This window comes from Typopeltis vanoorti, chromosome 10, assembly GCF_054136105.1.
Source record: "Typopeltis vanoorti isolate ZY-2024b chromosome 10, IOZ_Tvanoo_1.0, whole genome shotgun sequence".
Taxonomy (NCBI): domain Eukaryota; kingdom Metazoa; phylum Arthropoda; class Arachnida; order Uropygi; family Thelyphonidae; genus Typopeltis; species Typopeltis vanoorti.
In genome coordinates, this window is record NC_143558.1 from 32,036,053 (window position 1) to 32,056,754 (window position 20,702).

Genomic DNA, 20,702 nt, shown 5'->3' on the forward strand with positions numbered 1-20,702 from the left:
GCCATTTGTAAAAATTTCTTTATGTAAAATCACATTATAGATGTGTACAATATACTCTATACATGGATAAGAAAGAAAATAGGTCTCAAGAGACTGCATATTAAAATCAGTACCTACTGCAAAATTGGAGTATTCCACCACTGTATCATATCTTATCAGCAGTGACTGATACTGATTAAATTTGCATTACTCAATTTTCATCTCTCTCTGATATTCTAATGGAGCATTCCTATACTTAAAAAGTTCAGTGCTATCAACTGTGGCTACTAAAATAAATACCCTATCCAATATTACCATTATGTAGTTCTGCTGTAATCGTACCCTCTCCAGGTGGATTCCCATCTTGATCTCTCCACTTCCAATCAGGTCCTCTGACAACTCTAGCACCAACAACCATGTATTTCAAATGTTGTCTAATTGTTCTTCGCTGACGTCGCAGGTTTGCTTCTGCTTCCTTTGCAGCCTTACCTGGGAATTAATAGTTTCAAGTGAACAATCAAATTTTTAGAATATATGCTAAATAGAAATGCATACAATATTTTCTGCAGACGAAATCTACAGAAAACATTCTTATCCATCATCTTGTGCTACCTACAAATCCATGAGAAATGTTATTAATTAAAAAATGTGTTAATGGTAATCCAAGTAAAAAAAAAAAAAAGTCATATTCATAAGTTTAGTATTCCATTATTCAATTTCTCTTTTTTTTCACACATATACATAATGTTAGTCACGGAGCAATCAAATTTCTTTTTTTAAAATACCAGCTTGAGAACAGCAAAAAGCAATAAAAAAGAAATGAAAACAGGAAAGGAAGATGCAAGCAATAATATAGCTACTCACTCCTTAAAGCTAATTTTAGGTTCACATACCACCTTCCAACCATATTCCAATGAAAAGGATGAAGAATATGAAGCATCTATGCTTTGCTACCTACAGGATGAGGATTTGAATTCTGTGCTGGTATGGATGCCATTTATTGTTTAGTATGTTTATTTAGTACAAACCTATTTACTGTGGTTATGCTAAAGATAATATAAACTAACATCTATGAAACATTAACCTAAGAAATAGCATGAGTACTAAGGTCAATTTTCAAAAATTCTAGTGTTAAAACCTGATTTTATGGAAAGGGGAAAAATCCTACTTGCCTGGAACTCAACTAACTTAGAACGAGCTGAAAAAAAAATGACTTAGAAAAAATTCCTCTAGTTGGCAATCAGAATAAAATTTATAATTCCCCTTCTTCTGGTAAACACCTTCTGGTAAAAGTAAACACCATTTTCACAAGACAATGCAGGCATTCCATACACACACACACACACACACACACACACACACACACACACACACACACACACACACACACACACACACAAAATTATATAAGCATATACTTTGCTAGAGTTTGTTATATTTAATCATGCAGAGTCCTGTTATTTTTAGACACAGTTATGGTTTTGAAGAGCACAGTTCATTGTTGATGCATTCCTAAGTTGTGGTAACCTATTGTCCTATTCTTATTTGGTATCTGTACATACTATTTAAGTTTATAGACTATTCTAATTAGTATGGTATCAAGTGAAATAATCCCAAACAGAACGGACTATTCTATATAGTAGGAACAGTATTTCAGTTCTAAAATGGGATTATGTTGGTAGATGACAAGGATTACTTGAAATTTGGAAAACTCCAAATGTTACCAAAAATGAGTAAAATAACTCAAAGGATCATTCAGATGTTAAAGAACACTGAAAAGGAGAGACAGTTATTATCATTATAATAAATTATACTAAACAAGAATTATATTCTTGCTTTAATTTTTTACACAAGCTAACAAAGTTTGCACATGAAGTATCTTCATGACTAGGCTATTTATATACAGATTGCTGCTGACCACATTAATTCCTTAGTAATCCTATAACATGCATCTCCAAGACCATTTTCAAACTTCATTAAGGTCTAATCACTGGGAGCTAGACCCAGGAATATACTGAAGTTAAATCAATGGTGAAGTCATACCTTTTCCATATACAAGTAGTAAAATAGTGTATCTCCATATTTTTTAAATATCTGAATCAATGATCAGTTGAACATTTATTTTTTTGTCAGTTAAAAAGTAAATTATACTGTGTGAAGGATAAAAACAAAATATAATTTCTTGTTTAGTATAAGTAACTTTTTTAACCAAGCATGAAAACTTTCTATTATTATAATAATTATTATAATAACATTACATTCATATAATATGCAAATACTTCATTCACAAACTTCATTTGCTTATGCATGGGGAAAGGATTAAAACAAGAATGTAATTTCTTATTAAGTATAATTCATTTTGTAAGCAAGTGAAAAATAGTTCTAGAGATGTTATTATCACTGGTTATATGGCTTTGACAGAGCCACACAAAACTAGATTACTGCAAAACAGAATCTAAAATACACGTGCCCAAAATGGTGACTGGTCAGTGGAACACTCCTGATAAGTAAAATGGATGAATGTGATAAAAATATATAAGATAAGGAGATAGACAAGGAGAGAGCTAGACTGATTGAAATTGTGTAAGAGTGTGGTCAAGAGGATGAGAACTATTTCCCCACCTCTTGGAGAGTGGTGAATGAGGGAACGATTTTCAGAAGAACGATTTTCAGAAGCAGTCACAAATACATGATCTATTTAAGAATTATGGTTATTGTGCTTTTCCACAATAAGTCTTCTGACTTCAAAGGTGCATCCGTTTAATAATAAACACTATACAATTTGGGAATAAATCCAAACAGAACCACCTAAAACTAATATAAAAATACTAAATAAGAATAGAATTATTAACCATCGAATACTAGGTATGCTGCCACCATTAAACCAGCGCCCTTCGAAACCAAACTACCCACAAAAAAAAAAACAGAACACACTTAAGTAATTAAACCTACTTTACACAAGTTGCTATTGATAGAAATTCTATATATATTTCTCCACTAGAGAATCAAATTGAACATATTAGTAATGCAGTGGTATATTATTAACACTTGTAGTGTAGTTATGATCTTGTGTGCTGATGAATTTAATGCAAAGGTCAAAAAATCTGCTAATTAGATTTATTTTGTCTCAAAATTATTACTTCAACATGGCAGTTTTTCTCCAGTATTATTCTGCAATGAACACAGAACATGGTAAAATAATAAAAAATAAAAAAAAAACATTTATGAAATCCTCATAAGATTTGGTAGAAAAGTGCAATTTCTGCATACTAGCTTATTTCTCTGAGGCAGTAAGACCATCTGAATACAAAAGAATTTACAAGGAAAATGATCATGCTTTCATCTCATTTTTCCCCTTTTAGACTCAGATTACTGCCTCACAAAAATCTACTATTATGGAGCCATCCTTTTTCTACAAAATCTGACACTGATGATTTTGTAAATGTCCTTCTAACATTACAGACATTAAATGTCGCCATTTATATGCTCCTCTTCTATTAATACTTAACCTGCAGCTTGGAAATTACCCACATCCAACCAACACTAAATGTGTTACATTTACCAAATTATCATCTATATTGAAGATGATATACATTCAATTAACATACATTCAAGATGATATCATGTATATCATCTTGAAAGAACTAATCCACATTAGTTCTTTCAAGGGAGCAATCCATGAACTACTAACCTCTCAACTAATAAATGACTGCAAGTATAGATTCTGCCACTGATGATCAGAAAAGAAATATTATTTTCTATGAGGGCCACAGTAGAAAATAATATTTATTTTACAAATATTTTGTCTTGCATATCGTAAGATATTATCAGTGAGAGAGAAGAACAATGGTAAGGAACTTGAACAATACAGTGATGTGCCAAATTTGAATCCCTTTGTATAAGTAGTTGGGCATTTGTTAAGTAAACTATTAGGCTGGGCTTAAATGATAATTCTTCTTCTTCTTAAGGTGCCATCTTCTATCTAGATTTTTTTATAGAGTACTAGACTTTTTTCTCTCACAGAGCAGAAAGTGATTGGAATGGATTGCTTTTGGAGATTGTGAGTGGGCAGTGTGAATGAATTCAAGAAAAGTTATGATAGATGGTGCAGTGATATGTGACCTCCCTTGATGAGTCCCAACTCCCTGGAGGTCTCTCATAATAATAATAATAGTGTGTTATGTAATAACCACAGACAGATGGTTTGTTTGGAAGTTGTGGTTTACATATCAGCAAATATGACATTACAAGTCATGAATGGGAAAAACATCATTTTGTTATGGCGTAATATAAAACAACAATGTAGGAAAAAAGACTGAATCTCACTCACACACACACACACACACACACACACACACACACACACACACACACACACACACACACACACACACACACACACAGAGAGAGAGAAAGAGAGAGAGAGAGAGAGAGAGACTGAACTTTGGGCATTGAAGAAGGATGTCTGAGATAAAAAGAAAGCATTCTTGAAGTAAGCTTTCATTAAGAAATTTCCTTGTGCTAATATTAAGAAGAAAATTCTTTTCTTCTTATGTATCCTAATCAGCAGTATTCATTCATTGTAGGTTAAGACACTCAAGTTTTTTGATAGTTCACTCATTGTCATTACAGAAGTTTTATTTTATTTTAAAGAATTATGGTAGAAAGTGTAAAGTAAGGTAACAAGTGTCTAAAATAAACATTATCTTTATTTGTAATTAGGAATATGTTAAATGATATCAATTTATTCTATGATTCAGTTGTTATTCAGAATGCAATATCAGAGGTGATACTGAGATATTCTGATTTTTCTTACAAAGAATAAATACGTTATCTCTTTCTCTCTCTCTCAATCTTTCTCAGAGTCCACTTTTATTTAATTTCGTGGGGTATGCAAGGAGGGAAATTAGTTGAATAGAACATTATACTGCATTTTCTCACAGGCATTGACAAAGCATCATTATTATATTGCATGTAATATGAAGTTATATTTATATTAATCTCTTTATTTTTAAGTAGTTTTGTGGAGATATAAGGAGGGATATTAATTTGATAAAATTTAATAAAACGTATTTTTAGAAATTCTAAACAAAGAAATAAAAAAATTAATGTGATAAAAGAATAGCCATTAAAGATTTCATATTTTCATTATTTTCCATGGTACAATCATACTTTTTATGCAATTTCTTACACTTAAACATTTATACACATTGACATAGAGGAAACTAAGGGAATGCAAGGAGGAATGAAATATAACCAAGTCAAATTTAAACTCCTTTATTTTTAACAATTTTCCTTATTATTCTTTGTATTAATCTAAAAAAAATTCTTGTAAATACAACCAAATAGATTGTTAATCCTACAGATTTTATCAACATACACAGTCTCAATACAAAAATCATTGACAAGTCCCACCACTTACATGCATCCTCTAACTGTGACTACAGCTCACATCTACTTTCCTAATTACAGTCGGGCCTCTTTTTATGCGGTAGATATGTTTCACAGAAAATCGCATATAAAAAAATCACACAAAAAAAGGCCTAACTTATGTTGAAAAATTAGGGATACGTTACATGATTTTCTAAAACCGCATAAAACCAAAGCAATGAATTAAAATAAACCTAAAATAGCATTAAAAAAGTTTATGAAAATTCAGGAAAATAAGAATGCTTAAGTTTGTTTTAAAGCTTTATTCATTTAATTTTATTGAAAAGTAACATTTTTTTTTTTTTTTTTTTAATCATCAGAATTATCATTGCTATTAGACAAAATTCGGCAATGTTTGCGAAATGATGTAAAATCACTTTCTTCACCAGAAGAGATAGTCAGTGCATCAGATCTGTATGGTAAAGGCAATGGTTCTTCACAAACAGAATTAGCTTCATCCTCATTCTGTGCTGATTTTTTTCTTCTGACAATGTAATCAGTGATTAAACTTTGAGATGATGATTTCACTAATTTTTTATACAGCTCGCAATATCCAGACATACAGCTCATGTGGGAATTTAAAGGCTCGTTCAGAATTTGTGACATTAACAAGGAAATGATTTTCCAATTTATTGCACAGTTCAAGACCTTCTCAAATTATATTTCCAGTGAGGAGGACAGGTTTTTCTTTCACTTCACTATCGTTTTCTGGATCTTCGACGATATCTAAAGTTAATCGATATCCAATAACATCATCATCACTTAAGGCATTATCCACAAGCAATTCGTCTACATTGTTCTGGCTAAATGTATCAAAACCTTCTCCACCAATATCATGTGCCAAAGTAATGATTTCAGCTGATAATGTAGATGTTTGCAACACATCCAGGCCAAGCTGCTTTCCAGCAGGCATTTCAAGTTTGTGGTCTTATTTCAGCGATAGCAGATGCAACATGATTTAAGCAGTCCAAAATAGAAATTTTTTTCTGAACATCAGTTACTGTTAATGATTCATTTTGTAGTTTATATAATATAAATTGAAAAGTGTGCTTAATGTAATATGTTTTAAAAGTAGCAATTATGCCTTGATCATGGTTGAATAATGCTTGTTGTATTGGGTGGACAAAACACTACCTGCACATTTGGATGTTCTAAATGAGGATGACTTGGTGCATTGTCAACAATTAATAAAACTTTAAAATCTAGAGCTTTTTGCTACATACATGTTTCCACTTCTGGTACAAAGTAATTATTGAACCATTCAGTAAATACAGCAGTTGTTACCCAGGCCTTTGTATTAGCCATCCAGTGTATTGACAGCTGTTTTGGATCTTTGCCTTTTAGTACACGTGGTCTTAGAAATCGATTTACTAGGAGGGATTTCAACATTCGATCTCCTGATGCATTGCTACAAAGTAACAACATTACTCGATCTTTGCCTGCTTTAAACCCACTTGCTTTTTTCTCAGACTTTGCGATATAAGTTTGACTAGGCATTTTCTACCAAAACAATCCTGTTTCGTCAGCGTTAAACACTTGATTGGGACAATATCCACCATCTTCAATCATTTTGGCTAACTTCTCTTGAAAATTTTTGGCTGCTTCTTCATCTGCTGCTGCAACCTCACCTGAAGTGCATTCCTTTTTAAAAACCTAGTTAACCATCCTTTGCTAGCCGACAGTTCTTTATCAGCCTGGGAAGCAAAAGTAGATGACTCCAGTTGCTTCATCTGTTCATAAAACTGAAGAGCTTTTTGTTTAATTAAATAACCACTTATAGGAATTCTTCTTTGAGTTAATTCTTCAATCCAAATTACGAGCACTCGTTCCATGTTCTGTAATAAAGCATCTCTTGAATACGATGATAATTTGGCACTTGGTTTTGTGCCAGAAATGACAGATTTTCTTATTGTGACTTTATTCTTTTTAATTGCTCTTATAGTAGATTCGCCTAAATTAAAATGTTTACCAATCGCCGTAGATCCCTCTCCTTTTGCTAAGTGATCTAAAATTGCAATTTTCATTTCCAAAGAAATTACTTTTTTTTGGTGCTTTTTTTTCTCCATTGGGCAAAATTAAATCTTTAAAATAACAATTAGCAAAATTTAGACTTCTGATAAAAAAAAGACAAACGCTTACTCACGTGCAAAATTAAACTTCACGAACACTCACTGCTTACACGTTATCACGTTACACCAGAATGTGCTGCAACACACTGTTCATTATGTACAACGGCGATCAACGAATTGGTCAACAACACGCGAAATCACGTGCTCATTATCATTGTTCATTATCGTTTCGGTATCGTTCGTATTATATTCGGTATTGTTGTACATAATCACTGTTCATTATGTACAACAGCGATCAACAAATTGGTCAACAACACACGAAATCATGTGCTTTATAGGTAAAATTTTCCAACTGTTATACAAGTAAAATAGTTACCACTTTAAAAATTACAATGATCATAAAAGAGAAGTTAATTTTCCCCTATGTAATAATAAAGAACTCATCCCACAATACAGATCAATTACCCCAAGGTTTCCCAAACTGTGTTCTGCAGAGGGTGAATAAGTGTTCCACGGAAGGCGAGATGTTCTCATGGAATTTGTCATTTTAGTTTTCTAAGCATTTTTCATGAATAAATGTGTTATAGTGGAAATATTCTGAGGACAATAACATTCATGAATATGTCGAAAAACTCAGACCTAGAACGTCTGTATAACATCCGTGTAACAAATGTTAGCAACCAAACCATATATTTTGAAACGTGGAATATTCATGAATTATCATTAATTTTCACACATTGAAACCTTTCAACATTTGTTTATGACCGGTCATAAAAATTGCCTGCAAGCCGATTACAACAATGCGCAGCGTATCCTCAGTTCTCGAAATTGAACGAAATAACATCTGTGTTGCAAATGTTAGTGACCAATCAACAAGGAAGTATAAAGAAAATTTTTCCAGTGAAATTGAAGATCAAGGTAGTCTGTATCCAGTGCTCAGATCTAGTAATACTGAATACTTTCTTCATAAGTTCGTATTGTAGGGTGAAAGTGCTTGTTTCGAAACTATAGTGCTGCGATTTTTTTAAAAGTAATAGGCCTACAGATTTAAATTTTAATATAAATAAGAGACAAGGGACTTTGTTTAATTTTGGTGTTAAGAAATCTCTTATTGAAGGTGTTTGTGACACAACAGATAGTGATTCATCCACCTCCAGCCTACAAAGCGATCTCCAGGATGTACAAAAGGAGGAGAAAACTACCAGCACACAGGAGAAAACGTCTGCATTCACTCGTAAGTACTTATAATAATATAATAAATTTTTGGTGATCAGAATGGGATATGTCAATGAAAATCAGCACAAATTAACGTAATGATGTTATGTTTAATTATTAATTATTAATTAATAACAAAAATCAGCTAAATTAACAATTAATTATTAATTAATATTTATTAATTACAAAATAACCAAGATGTTCCACGAAACTTTCAGGATTTGTGAAGTGTTCCGTCGTAGGAAAAGTTTGGGAAATGCTGGATTACCCTATTATTGGAATGGATTCTCCTTCTGTTGACATGCGCAGAAGTGTCGAAAGATCTTGTATCTGTGGGCGTACTATACATAAGTTTTGAAGTTATGCACCACATAACTTCAAATCTGCATAAAAAAGAGACCTGAGTGTTCACTTATTACACCAAGCATGGTTCATTCTGCAAAGAGAATGGAACACATGCTTTTATTTGGATCTCACATCCATGCCAAAGGTTGCTAATCTGGAATCTCCTTGGTGTAAATTTGCTGCCTTTACTTCTAATTCAAGCATGCCATAACTTCTTTGTATGTCATCAACTTTCAGAGGTAATCAATCTAATTACTCAGTGAGATAATCTTCCTTGGAGACAGTGATGTGCATAATTGGCATTGTCGATTATGTACATCATTTGGCTCAAACTGGCTCTAACTCTGAAGACCAAGCTGGAAGGGAGGATGGACAATTTGCACAAATTGTTCACCTACCAAAATACCATATAATCCTCATCAAAATTAACCAGTTCTGAATCTTAACACAACAGAAGTCAGTTCTCCTCTTGGCAACTGACTATAACCTTGTCCATGTTTCTTTTTTTTTACATATCAACTTTCTCCTAACGAATATCAGCATATTATCATATGGTAAACTGTGCCAAAATGGGCTGAGCTTTGGAATTATTATGTCTGTTTTCCATGGTCTGATCAATGTTTGCACTGCTCTCACTAAATAAGTGAACTTACTTAGTGAGAGAGCAGTGCCAAGAAATTATATACTTGGTTTAATCCATTATCCAAGTTAAAGTAAACAAAGTTTGCGCCTGAAGTATCTTTCAGGACTGGGGCAACTCGTGGCATAACTTCACATCACTTGCCTTGGTATCCCACAATATAAACCACATCTCCTTGCAGACATGTATAATGCTATGCATTATGCTAAGGGTCACTACTCAGACTGGTTTTGACTTTTATTGAGGTCTCATCAGTGGGAGCCAGACCCAGAGGTGAGATACCAAGGTTGAAGTAATGCAGAAGTCATATTTTCCTATATGAGTTGCCAAAAGGTATCACACACCTTATTATTAAAATACTCTATTATCCAAGTGTAAGCAAACAAAATTTGGGTCTGAAATGGATAATGGATTAAAGCAAATATATAATTTCTTGGTATCTTTAATTTATAATATAACCAAGTTAAAAACTTTCAACAACTATATATCTCTAATCCAGAGTATTTTAATAATAAGGTGTGACAACGTTTTGTGACACCTTGGTATCTCACCTCCAGGTCTGGCTCCCACTGATGAGACCTCAAGAATTGAGGTCTCATCAGTGGGAGCCAGATACATCAGGTGCAAACTTTGTTTGCTTACACTTGGATAATGGATTAAATCAAATATATAATTTCTTGGTATCTTTAATTTATGAACTTATTCTTCATAGAATGAGGGCTTTTATTCCTCACTCCACTCAAAACTACCGATCACTATCCAAGTCCTGGTTCTTCAACAAATGTGTTGAAGCAGTCCAAGACAAAAACTCTCATACATTCAATGGCTCAAGTCAAAAACTGTATCTTCCTACTCATCTTACACAATGACTCATAACTGTAAAAAAACACATCATCAAATCCAAAGCATACTCCATAGGAGTCATGTGCAAAGTATTTGCCCCTGCTCTAATGGAATGCAATCCTTTTGACTCCTTGCCAGAGTTGCTGGGTGCAAATTCTGCCATCCATGTTTCCATCTCACCACAACTGTCACTCTCTTGAAGATTTCCTACCATTTTTGGATGTAAGGTAGAAAAAAATTTGGAGGAACTCATGGTTGGTCAATATGTTCAAGGGATTTGATTGAAGATCAAGCTACAAGCTTATGGTATCCCTCTGGTCCTTTGTAATTGGATTGTCAGCTTCTTCCCTGAAAATTCACTGTTTATCATGGTTGATGGTTTCTTCTTATTGGATTTCAATCAATGATTTCTTTCTCTCTAATCCTATCTGTAAATTTTCTAATGACAGCTCCATTTCTCATCTTGTAAGAAGAAAAGCTTTCTTAAAAGTTGTAGTACTCAAATGATTTAAACTTAAAAAGATTTACCACAACTAATGTCTTAAACACTCACCTCCTTACAATTTTCAAGTAGAGTGAAGATAATGTAGTGAATCTCAATGCTCCCAAAATACAATCCTGTATTCTTTTTCAGAAGAAAGATCTTACTCACACTCTCCCTCAGATTTTATAATATAAATAACTGACCATTGTCACCTTCTCTTCTTTGGTTGAATTTTACACTAAACATTACTTCTTTTCTACTCAACTCCTAACATACTATACTTTTGTAAAATAACGTTAATTAAATAAATTAAATAAATGTCATCTGACCCCTTGTAAAAGTTTATTTATTTTTGTTTTGACTTATGTACTTCACTTGGTATATACCTCGTTCAACTTCCCTAAGTTAAGACTATCATCTGCTTTAACATAAACTTCTCAAGGTTAATCCTACCATGACCAATTTCTGTTCCCCCCTGCTATTAAACAAACTTTGTGTAATAAGTTTATTTAATGCATGCAGTTCCCCACTCTCATACAAATCAAATTAGATTTTTTTTTTTTTTTTTTTTTGACTGCACCATCTAATTTTGAGTAAATATTGTTTGAAAGTTAGGGTGAGGAAAAAAAGAAATTAATCACTAACTAAATTCAAATTCTCTATATGCAAGTCATGACTATTCATACTTTAATGTGTCCGTAGGTTCGCTATTTTTTTGGGGGGGAAATAGTGCATTAGCTGAAGAACAGGCCAGGTAGCTACAAAACAAAAACATTTATTTAAACTAGACAAGAAGTACATTACACATGAGATATTGTGAAATTATCTCGCTCATTCTTTTTACAAATAGGAAATGCAATTTAAATAACCAAACTCATAATCCACACAATTACTGGGTCAACTAGACAAACCATGCACACTCTACTCTCACTGCATAAACAAGTTAACAAAATCCTTCCCTTAAAGACTGACTTAAAATTTGCCTAACTACATACAATTTCTTAATATCGCTGTTCCCCATATTATAACTAAGTACACAATCATAATCTATATAAAAAAGTCAATAAATAAACTTCCCACAAAAACTTAGTGACTTAGTTATCGCCTATTTTACAAGCGATTTCTTGCAAGCACATACAAAATTCCGAGACACACTTCCTTAACAATAACAAAATTAGTGCCTATTTTATCATGAATAAAGAGTCCAAACAAATTAAAGCATACCTCCTCAAGATAGTAGCATCTTCTTCTTTCTGGTTAACTTTCTTGCTGATTGGACATCACAGGCGGTCTCCTGTAGAACTTTCCTCCATTGAAAATTTCAATAGGGAATCTGCCGTAGTTATTGCGAGGCTTGCGCGTAACTGCTCTCTATCTGGAGACTAAGACTTGAGAGCCATCAACAAGGAAAATGGCCTGCTGCGATCTGGAGACGAAAATCCAACAGTGCTCAATGGGAAGAAAACCCGCAAAAGGGAGAAGAGTCTCAGTGACAAGAGGGAAAAGACTCAATGACAGGAAGATGAAAAAGCCTTTGACGACAAGGAAAGAGCCCAAACGAAGAGAAGGTGAAAAGCCCACAATCAAGTCCAAGAGCCTGATTGTGGCTCTTGGGCTTGATTGAAGCCCAAGAGCCACAATCTCCTTTTATGCAAAACCTCGCTCTTTGTTCTCTATATGATGTCTTTTCGGGATTAGCCTTTAGTGATGACATCATTGCTCAATGTTCGCCAACGTTGTTGACCGTGTGACCTTTGATTGGTGTTTTGTCATCGCTAACCTTGCATAATCCCTACTTACCGTTTTATATACAGTCAATGTATATGTACTTTTACAGTAACATTCTATGTAGTACATTTAACCTTGCAAAAATTTAGCAAGGTTAAATTCTTCCGCAAGAGATTTTACACTCTATATCTATCCATCCAACCTTAGAATATTGGTGCACTTAACAATATCTTCAGAATACTTGAGTATATCTAGAAGAGGATTATCCTCTTGATAAATATGATAAAATGATAAAGTGTGCTGTTTATCCTGACACAAAACTCCAGGCATTCATACAGGGACATGATGGCAGCTAATAGTTGGCCATCCACTCCATACTCCTGTACTACTTGCCAAAGTTTATCCCGAGGAACCCGGTCATATGCCTTCTCCAAGTCCACAAAACAACTGTAGACATTCTTGGCATATTCCCGAGATTTCTCAAAGACTTGCCTTAAAGTGAAGATTTGGTCAGTTGTGCTTCTACCAGGACAAAAGCCACGTTCTTCTTCCTTGAACTTTGACTCAACTATGCTCCTGCACCTTCTTTCCAAGCACCTAGCATATACTTTCCCAGGCATACTGTGCAGAGAGATGCCACGATAGTTGCTGCAATCTCTCTGGTCTCCCTTCTTGAAGACTGGTATTAGTATAACTGTCTGCCATTGCTTTGGTGCTCGCCCAGATATCCAAGCAGACTGACACACTCGAGTCAGCCAGAGAACCACGTCTCGATTTAAGGCTTTTAGCATTTCAACAGATGCCTTAATTGTCCTTGCTGTGCACAATTTCCTCCCTCGAAGGTGGTGGATGGTCTGCCAGAATACTTTATTTGCATTTGCATAGAATGAGTCTAATCTTTCTCCAAAGGATTCCCAAGCTTTCTGCTTTGCTGTCTTTACTGCCTCAGCAGCAGCTTTTCATGCCTCAGTGTACTGGAAATGCATCTCAGATGACCTGACCCTAAGCCATGTTAGGTAGGCCTCCTTTTTTGCCTTGACAGCTTTTTGGACCTCTTGGTTCCACCAAGGTGTCCTTTTCTCACTGCCCGTTGCCATGCCAAGCCGCTTTCTGCCACAGCATGAGAGTGCAGAGGCAGTGACAGCAGTTCTGAACATCTCCCACTCCTCCTCAACATCTGCAGTATGCTTGGGAATCTCTTTGAACCTGGAGGAAATGTCATTTGCAAAATTCTTCCTCACAGCCTCATTTTCCAGTGCTTCCCATTTCACATGGTATAGCTGCTTAGGTCTACCAGCGTTGATGGTAGCATCTGGTTTTTGAAGCCATAGAGTGCAGACAACAAGGTGGTGGTCAGTTGAGAGTTCTGCCCCTATCCTCCTCACACGAACGTCCAGCACTGAGGAAAATAGGTCTGCTGAGCATATAAAGAAGTTAATCAGAGCCCTTTGTTCAAGTGTATCGCTGTACCAGGTATACTTATGGACTTCTCAGTGCTGGAAGAAGGTATTCATTATGAACAAGCTGTAAGTACAGCAGAAGTCCAATAATTTCAACCCATTCGCATTAAGGTCAGGGTCTCCATTCCTCCCAACCACACCCCTCCACATCTGGTCATCTGTTCCAACTGTTCTATTAATGGTATTTTATTTATTATTATGATTACTTGACACCTCCAGGGAGTCCAAAGATTCATCGAGGGAGGGCATCTACTCTTCAACTCTCTGTCTCCACCACTCAATCCACCAACTACAATGAACCGGAACTACCATCAGTATCTACCACCCATTATCACCAGTAGTGTTTTCACAGAGAATCATAAACATCCATGCCCACGGCGGGATTCGAACTCATAGCCTTTTGGCTGGAGAGTGGATACGCTGACCACAAGGTCAACCAGGCCAGCTGTATTTTGTATAAGTTAATTATTTTAATTATCTGGAAAAGTCTGAAATATACTGTCTTTACACCAGATACTTTACAAAGACTATCACTACATTCTAAATGATACATGCTTAAACTGGAAAAGGAGAATCAGCAATGATCAAAGGCATTTCGGGGCTTAAGTATGATTCTGATCAAAAATGTATTAACGCTAAAAAAAAAAATAATAATAAAAAATAAAATAAAAAAATGTTAGACACCAATTTTTCTCAACAGGAAGAGCATACATCCTATATTTGGCTTAATAAGAATCTTGCAGCAAAAGTGTATATGTGCATAAGTAAGTAAAATAATTACGTTTGCTCTAAGAATAATGCAACATAATTAAAACTTTCAATATTAATGCAATATCACACCAAACATACCTAAATCATCACAAACACCTGTCACAGTACCATATATCTCAAATCCAGATAACGATAAATAATGTGTTTGTCCACTGGCATTTTTGCCAGTTTGCTGAAGTCTAATGTGACGCCAACCTTGGGATTCTTCGTTTGGTACTTCAAGTGGCCAAGAAGCTGTGGATCCAGGTTCATTTAAGGAGCAATCATCAGTGTGCGTATATAATGTTATCCAGTTGAGACCATCTTTTGATACTTGAAACAGCCAATTCCTTAGAGCAGATCTATATATACATAAAAGTGTATTAATCAGAGTTGTAAAACAATATCAAAAACAAGAATCCATACATCCAAGTTTTCAAAATTATGCTGATAATGCAAGAACATTTTTATAATATGCTTGGTTAGATTAAGTCATTATTATTATTACTAATATCTTGAACAGCACGATGCGTGAAAATATCCATTTCATCAATATGCACTTTGACACTAATGTAGTGCAATGCAGCTTGGCTAAAATATCACTCGTATTTATTGAAGGTTGTTTTAAAAAAAAAATTGTCATCTAATATTTCTGTTTTTCAATTATATGATTCAAAAAGGCATTAAAAGCTAATTTCTCTAAGTCTCGATTCATTCAGAAAAACATAAATATGTGCTACATATGACATAATATAGTATGATTAAATATGTATTACATGCTAAATAATTTCTGTGTGTGGGGAGGGGAGGGGAGAGCTGAAGCCCCATGAATAGATACATGGATAGAAAAAATTAAGATATTCCATATACTACAGTGGTTCAATGTATTACAGTTAAGCATACACTCTGACTAATCCAAAAAGAGTGCAAATCTTACACAGGAGAACTTTTCAATGGAAGGTGAGCCATCTTGTCTCATATGAAGAGGGCAAAGTTGTCTTTGCCAGAAACTATCCCTTGCTTCTTTTTTTGCAAGACACAGAAGACTGAAGTTAGGATTAGGATGTCAGGATCCTAACATAAAGTAGTTGCAGGTTATTTAGGCTCCAATTATGGAGCTTAAATAGAATTATGGGCACTAAGGCAACTAAAAGTCATGAGGTGAGTATATTATGTCTGTTAATTGAATAGTCTCAAACTGGCCTGTCTATTTTGTAAGGCAAAGAGTCTCAATTTCCTGCAATTTACATATTCATATGTAAATTGCACAGTTCTTGTGTTTAGATATGGTTAACTGGGATCCATGGTGATGAGCCTGTTAACAAGATTCAGCACTAGTAAAACCTAGTGCACAGTACTGTGGAATTGTGCACGTGCAGACAATGCAGCAATGTTGTCTTCAAAAATTTGTGAGGTAGAAGGTGTAAAAACAATATGACAGAAACATTACGTTATATAATAGTGATTGGTATCTACATGCTAGTTATCACCATCACCTGGCACAGAAGCAAAGCACCATCAAACCCTCAAAGAGAAAGCTATTACAATTTCCTGTGATGATGATGATGATGATAAATAAAATAAAATAAAGACATATATTAACGACATTCTTCTAAAAATAGCTACAACATCAGAACTATCAATAACAGTATCTTGAATGGACTATCTCATGCTCCAAGGCAACACAACCAGATGACTACAAAGACAAGATTTCTTACCATACATCAGATATGTTACAGACAAAATAGCAAAATTCCTACAATAATATAACTTAAAAGTTGCCTTTTGACTGCTACAAAAAGTATCCATGAAGTTAAGATCACTGGAACAACCTCATCCACCTTTGAAGAGACCAGGAGTATAAAATTACAAAATCAGTAAGTACCAGTTACAAAATGTTTTGTAACTATGGCATTTTTTTATATAGGATTAGTCTGGAGAAATCTGCCAAAAAGAACATGTCAGAGATGTGGGCAGGTAGATCTGGACTAGCTTTTCACACAATCAATGAGAAACAGCAAGTTAATTGGCAACTCACTAAAATACCATATATAGAATTTAATAATTATATATGTAAATTTAAGGAGGCAGCCAACGAGATGAAAATGGAATAATCCTTTTATTTTTATAGAAAAACCTAATGACAGTTTTAAGATTTATTTTAGATCTAAGAAAAATAAATAAAGTCACAAAACCAACTGATTTTCCTCTTTGTAAAATTGAAGAATTACTGACCTGGTTTAGAAAGAGCAGAAAATACTTCACTAAGCTGGACCTGAACTTGGGATATTTCCAGATTCCATTAAGGAAGGAGGATAGAAAATACTTTGCCTTCACAACAAGACAGCAGAAGTATTATTTATTTCTCTTCCTCAAGGAGCTAGAAACTTTGCAATGTCTTTTCAGTCGCTGATGAACTCTGTTTTATCAGATATGTTAGATAAAGAAATTATCTGTTTCCAAGATGATTTGCTGACATACTCAAAAAACATCTTATAAAAATATCTGATCGAAAGGCTTTCTAGATCAGATGAAGCTAATTTAGCATTGAAGTGTTCAAAATATCAATTCTTTTTAAAGGAGGTTGAATATTTATGTCAAAGTTATTAAAGCAGGAATAATTCCTATTCAACCTAATATAAATCCCACACAATCTGCTAAAATGGATGAATTGAATAAGAATAAGGACAAATCACCTATCAGAAATGGGAAAAATCTGTTATATAAGATCAGAAAGAGGATTCTATTTTCAAAAACGCACATGAAAGAGTTCAAAGTGGTGCAACTATTCTTGAAGAATTTTCTTTCTTTCAAATGCTCTTTTTAGATGTGGATGGTTTATTATTCTGATCGAGCTGGTCCTCAAGGTTTTGAGAGAATCCAGCACAGAATTAAGTACAGGTGTTTTTGAAAAGGCATAAGAATGTTATTAATTCGTATGTGAAATCCTGTCACTTATGCCAAACTAGATATACCTTTAGAAGAAAGGTCCCTCTACAACTATCTTATGCCAGTTGGACCATTTCAAGGCATAGCTACTGGTATTATCGGATCTTTACCCACAACGAAGCATGGAAATAAATATATCTTGTAGCTATTGATATTACCCTTTCCAGAAGCAGTGAGATGAAGGATCAGACTGTTAAAACTGTTGCTAATAAATTTTTGAAGCTGATAATTTCAAGGTATGGTACAACTCAAACACCTTTATCTGATCAAGAAGCAAACTTTACAGCAGAACTAGTGTTACATGTACACTATTGAATATAAATAAGTTTTTTTACTATACATTATCATCTTCAAAGTAATGGAATATGCAAAAGACACTTTCCAAGCCAGCTAATGCTAAAATGTCAAACTGGGATTTTTACTTGCCACGAGCTTTATTTGCTTGTAGGACAGCAGTTCATTCTGCTATCAAAGAAAAACCTGCTTTTATAATATATGGTTTTGATCCTAACTTTCTAAATGAGTTAATATCTACACATACAAATTCAGGTTTCCCAGATATTAACGAATACCTTGAGAATGTAGTGGAAAGGAATTCAGTTTTTCATGAACTTGTAGCAGAAACTAGTAAACATAGTCCCATAAAACAAAAGCATTCATAAATAGATTTAGAAAAACATAAGAATCTTAATCTTGTGAATCAGTACTTTTAGATAATAAAATTGGTCTTAAACAGATTGGTAAATTAGGCAGAAAGGCTTCAGGCTCCACATAGGATATTAGAACAGTAATTTCCAGTAAATTTTAAAATACAAGATATAAACAAACAAGCTAAAATATGAAATGTTCACTCTAATAGATCAAGATTATACCTATTAAGGAATGATAGTGTAATATGCTTAGGAGATCATTTAAATACATTATTAAGGGATGAAGTTTTCCAAAATTTAAATAATAAGAAAGTAAATTATAATAATAAAACAAGATGTCAATGTGATTTTTCAGAAAGTTCAAGGCAACAAAGCTGTAATAATAATTGTAAAAGATTATCTAGTTATATACATAAGTCTAAACATAAGTTCTCTAAAGAGAAACTGTATAACATAAATAAGCAACACAAGAACCATTTAGACCAGTGGTTCTTAACCTTTTTAATGGCCCACACCCCCAGTGAACTTCAATTGCCATTCTCATAGCCCCTTGAAAAATGTTTTTTATTTGTTAGAAAAGAAAATTTATTGCAAAACAGTTTATTGAAAAATATATATACATATCGACATAAATCAAAATAATATATCAACTTTTAGTGACTAATTTGTTGTTGCTTTTCATTAATATTTTGAAAGTGAGGTTACTTTTTTCAAAAGGGCTATGCGCATATCATCACTTGCATTTATTTAATCGATTTCAGGTTTTTGTTTTTATGTGCAAAAGTGATGAAAATCCCATTTCCAAATATAGGTGGTAGTGTTGGAACGTCCTTCTTGACTCTATGGTTCGCCATCTTGTTGTAATGTTGTTCTTAATAAAAACAATTAATTGCTGGTTGATTACTAATCAAAATGTAGGGAAATTTATATTTATACTGCACCACCCTATATTTAGATTAGTCTATGTAAAATAGTAGGATCAATCTTCAATTAATTTAGCAGTCTCCTTATTCATACAGGCCGAATTTAATATTTTTCACTTAGGGCTCCCGCAAGGTTCGAACATTTTATGAATGGTGCAATGAAAAAGAATCAGGCACACACAATATTGAAATCAACAAAACATTTAATACAAGGTTATATGACAAATACATAAATTTAACTCCGAAAATAAGATAATACAATTTACTTAGTTCTTCAGGTCAAAACACTCATATTAAATTAGACTTCAAATCTTCAGATATAAATTTCACAGTTCTCTCAATAACAAAGATTGTTCACGCTGATCAATACTACAGAATTTCTTGCTACAGATTTCTTGCTAGAGTATAACTGAGTGATACCAGCTAAATAAATTTGCTGGTATCACTCAGTTATACTCTATATTTAACACTTAGCAAGCACTTATAACATTATTAATCGCGGCAGTTATTGCTTCAAGGGGAATTACTTTCAACTCCTAACTTCGGCTAAATTCAGTGAAACGCCACAGTAAATGTTAGGATATTCGAGACAGAACTATCACTTAAACCTTCACACTGAAATGAAATAAAATAAAATAAAATAGGACTGTTCTTACCGAAATTAATCCTTAGCACATCAGATTCAACGTGAGCACATTTCAAACTATATTCACTTGTTACTTCGATGGAACACTAACACTATTCAAAAGAATTCTTCAAGGAGATAACTGAATTATTATTTATCACGCTACACAATTCTTGACAGGCTTACTATAGGGCAGAATACTTATTCCATGTTTACTACTGTATAACAAATTGAGCTTTGTACAATCCTTCTTTAAAGCGATATAGGAATACGTAGTAATTCCAAAACTTAGTGGATTTATTCTGAATCTTCTATTAATCTTCCAGCCTTTTAGTTATCCTATTACGGCACTAAATTCCTATTACTGCCACTGCTGACTTTACTCGCAGCTGTCTATAAGTTTTCTCCTCATCTCCGTACACTTCTGAATGCTACTCCCTTGAATTCCCTGCCCTTCAGCGTTCTTGTTTATTTTACCTCTTGCTTATATGCCTTTCTTCTTCCCACCTAAAACTTATTCACTCCGTCCAACTCATTAATTTCTCTTCTCCCAATTATCGAAGCTCACGCCCTACCTCGCACGTTCTATTTTATTTCTATCTCCATGGCAAC

At 33.9% G+C, this 20,702-nt stretch overlaps 1 protein-coding gene across 9 annotated transcripts in view; it reads right to left on the reverse strand.

The window, feature by feature from the left end:
- Ufd4 (ubiquitin fusion-degradation 4-like) overlaps positions 1–20,702 on the reverse strand; it is an 831,523-nt gene that overhangs the window by 375,386 nt on the left and 435,435 nt on the right. For 7 of the 9 annotated variants that reach the window (XM_090399614.1, XM_090399612.1, XM_090399617.1 and 4 more), the window contains 2 exons: positions 15,043–15,305; positions 295–468 (listed from right to left, as the gene is read on the reverse strand). In XM_090399614.1, the coding sequence (XP_090255740.1) occupies positions 295–468; positions 15,043–15,305 (437 nt within the window). The remainder of the gene's footprint in view (positions 1–294; positions 469–15,042; positions 15,306–20,702) is intronic. The other 2 variants (XM_090399613.1, XM_090399618.1) reach the window with 2 other exon arrangements.